The sequence below is a fragment of the Pelodiscus sinensis genome, chromosome 26, assembly GCF_049634645.1.
Source record: "Pelodiscus sinensis isolate JC-2024 chromosome 26, ASM4963464v1, whole genome shotgun sequence".
NCBI lineage: Eukaryota > Metazoa > Chordata > Testudines > Trionychidae > Pelodiscus > Pelodiscus sinensis.
This window is the reverse complement of record NC_134736.1, coordinates 4,836,251-4,848,644: the sequence shown is the minus strand read 5'-3', so window position 1 is coordinate 4,848,644 and position 12,394 is coordinate 4,836,251. Positions and strand designations below refer to the sequence as shown.

The window sequence follows — 12,394 nt, the reverse complement described above, 5'->3', positions numbered from 1 at the left end:
ACAGTGTCTGTGTCCCACAGAACAGTCGGAGCATCTCCTCTCTGGGCACTGTCACAGCAACACTATCCACTCTAGGTCGGCCGAGTGTGGGAGACGCCACGCTCATCGCATTTCTCTCCCCTTCTCTCCTCAGCTCTGCAGCCGAACATCCTCGCCTTCCCCCAGCAACAGAGCAGCCTCCTCCTCTCGCAGCCGGGGCCCAGCCTCGCCTCCCAGGTAAGCTACCCGCTGGCTTCCTCAGCTCGAGGGGGGGCTGAGTTCATTTACGGGCCATTTGCCACAGGGAAGCCGATGGAAGCCCAGGCTGGGGGGAGCCACGCTCCCCCCCTCCCGTATGGATGAGGTAACCTGCCTCCCCTTGCGACCCAGGTGAGTGAACCTAGGGCTGGGGGAGGCAACCCCCCAGCCCTGCCTCATCCACATGAGGCCTTGCCCAGGGGCAGGGCTCCAGCTCCCCTTCCTCTCTGTAAGCCACCCCCCACTGCAAGGGCAAGTCTCCAGCCCCTCCCCCAGTGGTGTAGCAAGGGGGGGGCAGTTGCCCTCAGGTGCCACACTAGCGGGGCGCCAATTTAGTCCCCCTCTGCTCTTCCTGTCATCCCTCGGCTCACCAACTCCATCCTCTGCACGCCGCCGCCAGCTGCAGCCTCCTCCCCACCCCCAGCCGGCCCTCCTCCATCTCTGCCAGCGGGTTAGTGCGTGCGGGGGCCTGGCCCCAAACTGGAGGGGGCGGGGGAAGATGCGGTACAAGCTCCCCCCCCCCCTTCTCCCAGGGTCAGGCTCAGCCATGTGCCAGGTTTGGGGCCTTACCGTGCAGAGGGAGGGGTGTGCAAATGCTGCCTGTGCCCCCGGGTGCATAACACCCTCACTGCACCTCTGCCCTCCCCACAAGCCCTAGAGCACAGGGCAGGTGGGACAGGGCCCAGCCCACACTCCACCCCTGGAAGCCTTGCTGAAGCAGTTTGGAAAGTCACTGCCTTCCCCTGCTTCTTCTACCCACTGCCTACGTCCCACCCAGCCACAGTGCTTGTGACACCCCCCCCAAGCAACCACAACTGCAGCCGCAGGGCTGGGGCCAAAGGCCACAGCTCGGTCTCACTGCCTCATGCGGCCTCCCTTCCACGCCCCGGCCTGTTTCTTGCTTCCTGCTGAGATCACAGAGCTCCCCGGTGTCTTTTACAGCCCTGTGCAGCACCTGGCCCAGCGCAGGTGCTATGCAAACCACAGCAATCAGCCCGACACCTTTCCGCTCTGTGCCTGCTTGTGAGGCCTTGTCTGCCTTTGTGGCAGCCTCCGTTCATGCCCACTCGTGGGCTCTCGGCACCCGGGCCGTGAGTTTCTGGCACCGTGTGGAGAGCGCCACCTGCCCCTCCCACTTGCCCTGAGGTATGGCTCTAGGGCATGAATGGAGTGTGGCCCCAACTGCTCCTTCAAAGCCTTCCGGTTCCTAGGTCCCTCTGTGGGGTCACGCGGAGGCAGGGCGCTTGAGGAGCTACTGGTGCTGTCTGGTGACTTCTCTCCGTGGGCACTGGTGTGCTATGGGTGACCCTCCCTGGCCTGCCAAAAACCTTCGTCGGGCAAACTGAATTCTCTCCAGGCCTGGGCCCCACAGTGGAACCCTGACGCAGACACTTTGTCTTCCTTTTTCCTACACCCAGTCAGGCTTGGGAGGCTCAGATGGGTCTCAAAATGAGACCAGCCCTGGCTTTGGAAATTCACAGCCCAACCCACAAGGCTATGCAGAGACTCCCTGGGCTTGGACCTTCTAGTAGCTCCTGCCGCTGTTCCCTTAATGCTTGCATCTGATCAGACAAATCAAGGGCTGTGTTCACTCTCGTTTGTTTTCTGTCTATGTGTGGAATAAATTTTATGTGCACTGAGGCACATGTAAATGTGCACCACCCATATAAACACATGCTGCCGGCTGTGGGCACTCTGCTAATCAGCTGAATGGCATTTGAATCTCTGTTGCGTGGTCACCCAAGTGCTCAGCTTACAGGGAACGCTGGTCAAGGGTCCCTCCTTTCATTTTTCATAGAATCATAGAACACTAGAACTGGAAGGGACCTCGAGAGGTCATCGAGTCCAGCCCCCTGCCCTCATGGCAGGACCCAGTACTGTCTAGACCATCCCTGATAGACATTTATCTAACCTGCTCTTAAATATCTCCAGTGATGGGGATTCCACAACCTCCCTGGGCAATTTATTCCAGTGTTTGACCACCCTGACAGTTAGGAACTTTTTCCTAATGTCCAACCTAAACCTCCCTTGCTGCAGTTTAAGCCCATTGTTTCTTACCCTATCCTCACAGGCCAGGAGGAACAATTTTTCTCCCTCCTCCTTGTGACACCCTTTTAGATACCTGAAAATCGCTATCATGTCCCCCCTCAAACTTCTCTTTTCCAAACTAAACAAGCCCAGTTCTTTCAGTCTTCTTTTCAATGCCCTCCCTTCACACCAGGTATTTGCTGTTACTTTATAACTGTCACCCAAATGAATACCAGCTCCCCATAATTTCCCTAGGATTTGTTTGACAGCTTTTTTTTTTTAGCAGCCCAACCTACACCCAGAACTTTGAGCCCACCTCCCTTACAACAACCTACCCATCTCATCCCACACTCAGCTGGAAGGGTCATTTTACCCACCATTAACATGCAGCCTCCTCTGCAGCCGGATATGGCTGCTGTTTATCCACCCGCAGCCACGCTCGGTAATGTGTTGTATAAACGCCGGTGCAGGGAACCTTGTAGTTTTCCCATGGTTGGGACTCTGGTTGTGTTTTTAACAGGCCGTGGGTCGTTCAGGGCTGCCTGGGTCATCTTTAGAGACGCACATGGAGGGGCCACAGCATTTGCAAGCTGCAAAACACCTGCCGTCTTCTGCGGTGTCTGACGAGCCCAGCGACCTGGAGGAGCTGGAGAAGTTTGCTAAAACTTTCAAGCAGAGGCGAATCAAGCTGGGGTTCACACAGGTGAGGGGTCACGGGAAATCTCCCGAGGAGCGGTGGACTCGTGAGCGGCACCAGGTGGGGAGGATTAGACATGGGCATGCAGAGGAGGACCGGGGCTGGATGCAGATGTGGGCACGGAGAGGAGGACGGGGGTTGGATGCAGATGTGGGCACGGAGAGGAGGACGGGGGATGCAGATGTGGGCATGCAGAGGAGGACCGGGGTTGGATACAGATGTGGGCACAGAGAGGAGGACGGGGGTTGGATACAGATGTGGGCACGGAGAGGAGGACGGGGGATGCAGATGTGGACATGCAGAGGAGGACCGGGGTTGGATACAGATGTGGGCACGGAGAGGAGGATGGGGGTTGGATGCAGATGTGGGCACGGAGAGGAGGACGGGGGTTGGATGCAGATGTGGGCACGGAGAGGAGGACCGGGGCTGGATGCAGATGTGGGCACAGAGAGGAGGACGGGGGTTGGATACAGATGTGGGCACAGAGAGGAGGACGGGGGTTGGATACAGATGTGGGCACGGAGAGGAGGACGGGGGTTGGATACAGATGTGGGCACGAAGAGGAGGACGGGGGTTGGATGCAGATGTGGGCATGGAGAGGAGGACCGGGGCTAGATACAGATGTGGGCATGCAAAGGAGGAGGAGGGCTTGATGTGGAGGGGACATGGGGAGGGGTTGTACAATGTGCCCCATAAGGGAACACCCCGTTGAAAGCACAGATGAACGCCGGATGAAAACTTCTCCTGAAGGTGCGTTATATGTAGCCTCCAATAAAGCATAAGCATCACCTGCCACCACAGGCGGCGAGTTATATGGGCCCGTGGGGCTCGTGTTCCACCAGTATTTGGGAACAAGGACCTGCTCCACCAAGGTTTGATCTTATATTTTCAGAGCTGTCCTAGCCATAGAACAAACCAGGGCAACTGCCCCATGCTTTGGGGGACTCTGTGTTTCAGGGGGACCCGTGTGAATACTGGTGCTGGCCCCACCTCTGCTGCCTCCTGCCCCTCCTCTGTCCCTGCCCTGCCTCTTTCTGGCAATGCCAGGAGCTGGCGGGACGGGGTGCAGCTGGGTCACTCACTGTTGACTGTCCAGAGCCCCGTGTCCCCCTGAAGCTCCCCAAAGTACAGGCCCAGGGGGGATGCCCTGGTCCATCCTGTGGCCAGGACAGATCTGCTTGGACCCGTTCAGGGCACCGCTAAACATTCTGCAAACCCGGCGCCCGTGCCTGCTACCTCTTAGGGGATCACCAGGGTGTGGGAGTCTGTGTCCCCCCCGTACTCCTCCAGTGGAAGAGACTAGGCTGGGAGAGGAAGCTGGGTGGTTGTCCCTGTAGACGTTTCCCGGGAGGGATGTAACCATCCAGCCGCAGGGAGGTGCAAGTGGGTTTCCTCGGCTAATCTTTTCATTCCTTTTCCCTGGCAGGGCGATGTCGGACTGGCCATGGGCAAGCTATACGGTAATGATTTCAGCCAGACCACCATTTCCCGCTTCGAGGCTCTCAACCTGAGCTTCAAAAACATGTGCAAGCTCAAACCCCTGCTGGAGAAGTGGCTGAGCGATGCAGGTAGGGCCCGGCGCCCGGCTTGCGGGAGGGCTGAACTGGGGACCTCAGTAGCCAAACGCACAAGGTGCTACAGTTCGTGCAAAAACTCCCAGACTGAGGGGGTCACAGGCCACTGTCCTCTGGGGAGAGGGCAGACTGACTTAGAATGCACCCTGACCTTACAGGGTCTCAGACTATGCCATGATCCCATTGCCAGTTATCCTGGACGTAGTGGGGGTACCTGGCTGGTTTCTATGCTGCTGGCTCTGGGGCAACCCCCACTGGCTGCCGTGGGTACCACGACCCAGCAAAACAGGATGAGTCACTATGCAAACCAGTAGGGCCAGACACCCCCCATGGAGAGGAACAAAGGAAGGTGGAATGCTGCCCTTGCTGGGGGGCAGGGCTGGAAGAGAGTTAGTTGGTTGCTGTCTGGGAGCATGGAGGAGACAGCCTAGGGAGAGGGGCTGTAGTTTAGGGGCCCAGTCTCCCCGCAACTCAAGGGGGCCTGAGGCATCCTAGCGCAGCTCTGTGACCAGATTCCATCTGTGCTGTGCTGTATCCTGGAGAGGCAATAAACTTCCTCTATTCCACCGGCTGGTGCAGTCTGTTTGTGCCATTTCGGGGTGCAGGAGACGGGGGACCCCCAACGCGCCATCACACCAGTTATCCTGGTGCTGCAAGCTAAGCCACATAAACAGGGTGTCGTATTATTGCAGAAACCCATCTCGGCCCCTGGAGAAGTAGTGCTCTTTTGGACAGGGTGTAGCCCTCAGATGCAATAGATTTTTAGTTCTATTCCTAGCTCTTCTTCTGGGTAACCTTGAGCAAGTCACTTTGCTACTTTCTGCCTCAGTTTCCCCGTCTCTAAATGGGGTCAATTGCGGTTTACCTCTTTATAAAGTGCCCAAAGATCTACTGATGCTTGTTAGAGCTGTATATTTATTATTGAGAGAACTCCCTATTCACCATAGCTCAGCAGTCCTCCGCTGTGTATCCTTTAAATAGTTTTATGGACAGTTGAAAACGTAAGTGCTCACGGTGGTTGGTTGGGAAATGTCACCAAAAATGTGGGAAACAATACTTGGGGGAAACGTTCACTCCTTTTCTGACGAGCATCAATCGCAGAAGGGGTTTGGGCAACTTTCAAAGTGTTACTGCTAGAAGGAAGGGTTCCCGTGTATTCTGTAGCAGGATCGTTTACGGGAGTGTCAGGGTGCAGGCCCCCACCCTGCCTCAGTGCCCCCTGACTGTCCTCATCTAGCCCCTCTCAGGGCAAGTTACAGTCCATATGGGTTGCTCATCATTGGCATCAGGGTTGTCTCAACTGCCCTGCTTACCTACTCGACATCGTGAACTGCCTCCAAACCAGGGTTTTGTCTCCAGCCCCTAGCCAGGGGGAGTCTTGGCTGACCCTCTCCCAGCCCTTGCTGGCTATCCCCAGCATGTCTCCCTCCTAGGAGCGCCTGCTTACTCCGCAGTCAGCCCTCCGCTGACTTCCCTCCTAAGCAAACTGTGCTTCTCTATGTATAGCTGACAGCTGGGCTCTCACTAGCCTAACAGCTTCAGCTGGGCTCTCTGTTCCCATCCCTTGCTCAGGGACTGAGTCATGGTCTTAAAGGGCCAGTGCAGGGCAGGCGCCCTATCACAGGGAGTAAAACTCAATAAATCATGAGTAAATCTTCATGATCATTGCGGCAAACCCCAAGGGGAGTAATTGCTAGGCAGCTCCTTCAGACAGCTTGGCATATGTTCGGTGCCTGTTGCCAGCACTCAAGTTTCTGGGATGGCCCTTTTGCAGACTTTGGTCATGTTTGCCTTAGGGGCATGAACAAACTTTTGGTTTTCTCCGTTTCAAGGACAGCAGATTGTCACAGGTGGTTGGCATCAGAAAAAAAAAACTGACTCTCACAAAGAATCATCTTGAATTCCTTTGTTCCCCCTTTTTCCCCAGAATCCACTCCTTTGGACTCTTCCGTGAGTACCCCTAACTCCTACCCTTCCGTGAGCGAAATGTTTGGGCGGAAGAGAAAGAAACGGACCAGCATTGAGACTAACATTCGTTCCACGCTGGAGAAGAGATTTCAAGATGTGAGGGAGAAATCTTACTGTATGTTGTGAGCTGTATCTCCCAGCTAGAAATTCCTGCTAGTTCTTAAACAAAGAGCCATTTTCTTTTTTTCTTTTAGGGGTTTGGTTTTGTTTAACCAAAATAATGTTGACTGGAAACTTTTTTTGATGAAAAATGCAGATTTGGGAGCATCAAAACATTTCACAAACACGTCCATTTCGGGAGATTGTTTGGGGTTTTCTTTTTCAAGTAAATGTTTTGTAGTGACTTTTTTTTAATGCAAAGTTTTCAATCAGAAATTACTTTTCATTTAGAAATTTTATTTTTAAACTTTTCTAAATGTCAGATGCTCAACCTCCAAAAGAAATGTTTCATTTGAGACCAAATGAAATATTTTGATTACTTTGATTCATCAAAAATTTCAAAAAGAAAACTGCCATTTTGGTTTGACCCACAATGATTTTTTTTCAATTTTTCAGAATTGCCAGAAAATTAAGAAAATCTGTTATTTACCCAAAAAGGTGTCTGCTTCGGAAAAATTGAAAGAGACAGGATTTTAGTTAGAGTTGGTTGGAAAATGGTAATTTGTTCCACAGAGAATTTTGAGATTTGGCAAAAACCAAAAGTAGAATCGTAGAATCCCAGAGCTGGAAGAGACCTCAGGAGTCATTGAGTCCAGCCCCCTGCTCTAGGCAGGACCAATCCCAACTAAATCAACCCAGCCAGGGCTTTGTCAAGCCAAGACTTAAACACCGGTAGGGATGGAGAGTCCACCACCTCCCTAGGGAACCCATCCCAGTGCTTCCCCACCGTCCTAGGGAAATAGTTTTTCCTAATATCCAACCTAGACCTCCCCCACTGCAACTTGAGACCATTGCTCCTTGTTCTGCCATCTGTCATTACTGAGAACAGCCTCTCTCCATCCTCTTTGGAACCTCCCTTCAGGAAGTTGAAGGCTGCTATCAAAATATTTTAATTCTGAATTACTTCCACAGGGCCTTATGGGAGTTGTAGTTTTAGTGCTTCTGTTCCCATCCTCCTTGATGGGCTGAGCTCCCTGGTCGGCATGGTCTGCCCTCTTTCTGGGGTGCATTATGGCTGTCTTATGGTGCATCATAGGAGATGAAATTCCAGCTAGGGAGATCAGTCTAAAGAGGATGATGGGAGCATAAGGTTCCTGAACTGCAATTTGCATGTGGCACCACGGTGACATTTCAGAATCAAAACTTCTCCATTTTAGAACATTCAGATTTTCAGAGAGAGACCAGAATTTGTCCCTAGAATGCAGACACTTCTTGCCAGCAAATCTGTTCAGTTGAAAATGCCATTTTCCTCCCAATCCTCTCCCCCTCCACACTTCCCCCACACACCATTTAGATGGAAAATTTTCAGCTGATTCCAGATTTTACCTTCCTGCCTTAATTCAAACCAATCCTCCCAGGGCTGGTAAAAGAACAATACACAGCCTCTCTCAAATTACCAGGAGCATGCCCACTTTGGGCAGTGTGGAGTTTCCGGTTCAAGGACTCCTTAAGAAATGGGAAAGTTTCTCCATTGCCTAGTGTTAGGCTCTTGTTTTCTTTAGTATTTAGAAGTCCCAATTGAGATCGGAGCCCCATGCTGCTAGGTGCTGTCCAAATATAGAAAGAGCGTGTCTGCACCAAAGAGTTTTATATCCACAAAGGGTGAGAGAAAGGAGGTTTCACTCTCCCGGTTTTACAGATGAGGCACAGAGATTAAGTGACTGCACCAAGGTCATGCTGGAAGTTTGAGGGAGCGCTCGAGGGTAGAACCCCGATCATTGGAGTCTGTTGAGTCCCTTCATCACAAGACTTCCTAGCTTAGGTGGCAGCTTCTCCTTAAATTCTGACATGAGGCCCTTAAGGTGGGATGCTCGGTGCCTTCTGTGCCTAGTGGGTACACCTAGCATATTTAGGGATGGTACTTGGTCCTGCCATGAGGGCAGGGGGCTGGACTCGATGACCTCTCAAGGTCCCTTCCAGTTCTATGAGCTAGGTATATCTCCATATATTATATTAATGACTCCACTAGACTTTCACTAGTGGGATTCAAAATGTGGACCTTCTACCAGATCTCTGCTCTTTCCCATAGAGGAACCCAGATCTTCTCTCCCCAGTTAAAAAGCAAATCCAGACTTCTCTTCCTCTTGCCACTCAAACAGATCATATAGCCTCTTGATGCTTTAAGACAGGGCTACTCGACTTTGGAAGCCCCAGAGGCCGCGATGATACTCACACCACATGCCGAGGGCCGCAACTTGAGTGTGGTTGCATATATATGCAAATAGCTTCTTTCACACTGACGGGCATGAATACAAAGATTAAGGCAAGACTAGACAACACACAGGCCCCATTTAAGTTAGTTCTGCTGATATTAATAAAATGCAATATTTATCCCATTTCCACCCATACGACAGCACTTTTAATGAGCAATGACAGTCCAGAAATGTAACTACTAAAACGCATATTAACAGAAGACCATTCTATTGACTCCTTTTTTGTTTTGGCTCCTACCCGCTGGCCACGTGTTGAGCCCCGCGTAAACCCAAACCCCACCACAGGCTGCAAACAAATAGGCCGTAGGCCACATGCAGACCATGGGCCGTGTGTTGAGTAGCCCTGTTTTTAGAGGAGTTCTGTAGGGTTTTCTTTGTTCACCTCATGCCCTCTCTTACCAGAACCCTAAGCCCAGCTCGGAAGAGATCTCCATGATCGCAGAGCAGCTCTCCATGGAAAAGGAAGTGGTTCGGGTTTGGTTCTGTAACCGACGTCAGAAGGAGAAGCGAATCAGCTGTCCGGTGCCATCCCCGCTAAAATCCCCCATCTACAACTCCAGACTGGTGAGACCTGGTGGAGCGAGGGGGGAGTGATTACCATAAATTAGCTAATATAACACATGTCCAAGTATAACACGCACTCATGCATTACCTGCAGTTTTTCTATCGTGTGTAAAAAATATATTAGAATACCCGCAGACGTACATAACCCGCAGAGACTTCTGCTGCCTTCATAAAAGAATCCGGTGGTCTTTGATGTGGTTGCCACTTGTATTAACATTTATTTATTTTAGTAGCTTCACAATAAGTAACGTTTTAACTTTTATTTTATTTTAGTCAACACAACAACATGGCTGCTCTTTCTAAATTATTATTAAATTGAAGATGCTGATTTTATTATGTTGATCTTGTCGTCTTGTAATATGAGTAAAAATCAAATTGCATAAGACACGGACATATATACCCGTGGAGGCATGGTAGGTAAAAACATGGACAACCTGCGGGCTATATTCGCTAATTTACGGTACTCTCTGCCAGGCAGCAAGCACAACAGGGCACTGGGGGAACTTATCCCTGCAGGGGAAGGAGGCAGCGGAGGATGACCCTGTACATTTGTACAGCTCCGGACTTTTGCAGACTCCCATGTGTTGTGCCCACTGCTGACGTGTAAGATGGAATGTGACAGCTGCTAGGGCACAGGCAGGGGAGCCAACAGCCCATGCAGGCCCTGGGCAAGCTGTATGGGGAGAGCCAGCTCCATGCTCCCAGAAGGGGCGGAGCCTTGGGCAGAAGAGGCGGGGTGGAGCAGCACAGCATGCTCCTCCCCCTCAGCTGTCATATGGTGCTCTGGCAGTGATTTAAAGCCGTGTTTCTCAAGCTTTTTTTTATAAAGTACCCCCTTTTCAAAAATAAGTTATAAGTACCCCCAATACCTACAGTTTTCAGACACACAATTTTTTTCTATCATTGCCACGCGTTTGTGTAAACAACTTAATCGTAGCCGGGCGGGTGATGACATTTTTGGGTGTAGAAAGTACAAAAGTAATAAAGCGCTGGAAGACTGAAAACAAAAATTCAGTTTTCTCCAAATTTCAGTTGTCGACGTATCCCCCGGAATCCTCTCGAGTACCCCGAAGGGTTCTCATTCCACTGGTTGAGAAACACTGGTTTAAAGGACCTGGAGCTCTAGCCGCTGCTGTAGCTGTGGTGGCCAAGAGTTTTGGGCCCCCTTTGAATCGCCGGACGTCAGGGCAATTTCCCCTTTTGCCCCCCCGGTCGGCGAGCCTGGGTACTGGAACTCTGCAATAGCTGAGGGCAGGGAGTAAGAAGAATCCTGTCTCCAGATGAAACATCAAGAGGGGTTGCGTGAGCGCAATGTAATTACCCTAGAGTTCCTGGGGCTAATGCCCTGACAACTGATGGGCAAGACTTGTTTTCATGCTGAAGTTGCACCCAACAATACGGCACTTTCAACAGCGCCCTAGAGGCTCCTAGAGGGCTTGGACCGGTTCGGCGGGACGAGCACCATCTACTGACTCATTAGTTTCACTTCCTGCAGCGCCGTTCCCTCTAGCTGGGGCTGCGGTGAGCACTGACTCAGTGAGGAGAGGGTTGGGGATGGAATTGAGAAGCCCTGTCTCCCCAGCACTGCCAGGGAAAGCAGGAAGGAAAACAGCAGTGTGCAGGGGCTGGATTGAGCTGATACTCAGCATGCCAGGCTGCACTTGTCTGACGGCCTCATCCCTCTTAACCGAACGTAATAGTTCATTCTCTTGTTTTCACATAAGAACCAGCTCCCCTGCCGGTGTAAATCAGTAAAGCGCTCAGCTGATTTACACCCACCAAAAATTTGGCTCGAAGCTTCTAGCCTTTACAGTTGTAAAGAAAATGTTCAGTGCTAACGTAGACTGAATCTGTCCCAATAGCTCAGGGAGGAGAGAACTGCCTGTGTTCATCTCCGTGGGTTGTTGACTCTGAAACCTACTGATGGTGGTTTAATCTCCATGTTGTTAACTAACTCTGCTCACTGCAGAGCATCATATATATAGTAGCCCAGTGTCTGAGAGTCTGTAACTCCGAAATGCTGGCTGTTCCCTCTGGGCGGGGCTGTTGCCGAAATGCTGGCTGTTCCCTCTGGGCAACCCGTGTTGCATGGGAAGTGCGGTGGCCCAGCGGAGCAGCGCAGAAATCAGCTGAGCGCCACGGCGGGAGAGGAAGGGGGTGGGGCGGTGACGTGTGGCATGACAGTGGCTCCAGGCCCCGCCCTCTGTCCATGAACGTCACCGCCCTGCCCCCTTTGCCTCCCGCCGTGGCGCTCGGCTGACTTCCGCGCCGCTCGGCCAGGCCGCCGTGTGGGAGCAAGTGGCGCAAGCGGCTGTTTGGATTCCGCAGTCCTCCGAGTGAGAGGCAGGAGGGGGAGGAGAAGAGACAGAGAGAGAGGCAGGAGGCGGAGGAGAGCTGAGAGAGAGGGGCGGGGGGAGGCAGTAGAAGGAGGAGAGAGAGAGAGAGACAGACGGAGCAAGAGACCGGAGGCTCAGGAGAGAAGACTGACGTGGAGGAGAGACCTGAAAATCCCAGCTTATGACGGGCTAATTGGCTAGTTTGAGAAGAAACACTGCCCTGCTCTGGAATAGTGGCTGGAGAACAAGTCCGCCAGTCTGTCCCTTTTTCCCTCCTGCCATGGAGTCGGGGGGTAGAATTTACAAGGACAGGACAACAGGAGAGGCCCACTCATAAGCCAGATGCAATGGACTGGAAAGTGAAGACGTTAGAGCACGGCCGTGAGAAGTCAGGCTAACTAATATGATGGTCAGAGTGACTTGCAGTCAGTTTAAACAGAGCCAAGTAGGTGCGCTGCTGAGTCAGGTCATCTGGGGCCAGATGGAGGCATCACTGCAACTTCCTCCACCCCTCCCCGACCCTGGCAGTGCAGCATTATAACTCCTCCCAGCCTGAAGTCCAGCCGCGGCGCTCTGCTCTCTGGGTGCTCTGGGAGGGGTCGGAGGGGCAGAGTCTCG

General features: G+C 52.3%; 1 protein-coding gene across 5 annotated transcripts in view; it reads left to right on the top strand.

Moving 5' to 3' along the window:
* POU2F3 (POU class 2 homeobox 3) overlaps positions 1 to 12,394 on the top strand; it is an 80,486-nt gene that overhangs the window by 62,609 nt on the left and 5,483 nt on the right. For all 5 annotated transcript variants that reach the window (XM_075909800.1, XM_075909801.1, XM_006133637.4 and 2 more), the window contains 5 exons: positions 134 to 216; positions 2,786 to 2,968; positions 4,389 to 4,530; positions 6,464 to 6,600; positions 9,279 to 9,440. In XM_075909800.1, the coding sequence (XP_075765915.1) occupies positions 134 to 216; positions 2,786 to 2,968; positions 4,389 to 4,530; positions 6,464 to 6,600; positions 9,279 to 9,440 (707 nt within the window). The remainder of the gene's footprint in view (positions 1 to 133; positions 217 to 2,785; positions 2,969 to 4,388; positions 4,531 to 6,463; positions 6,601 to 9,278; positions 9,441 to 12,394) is intronic.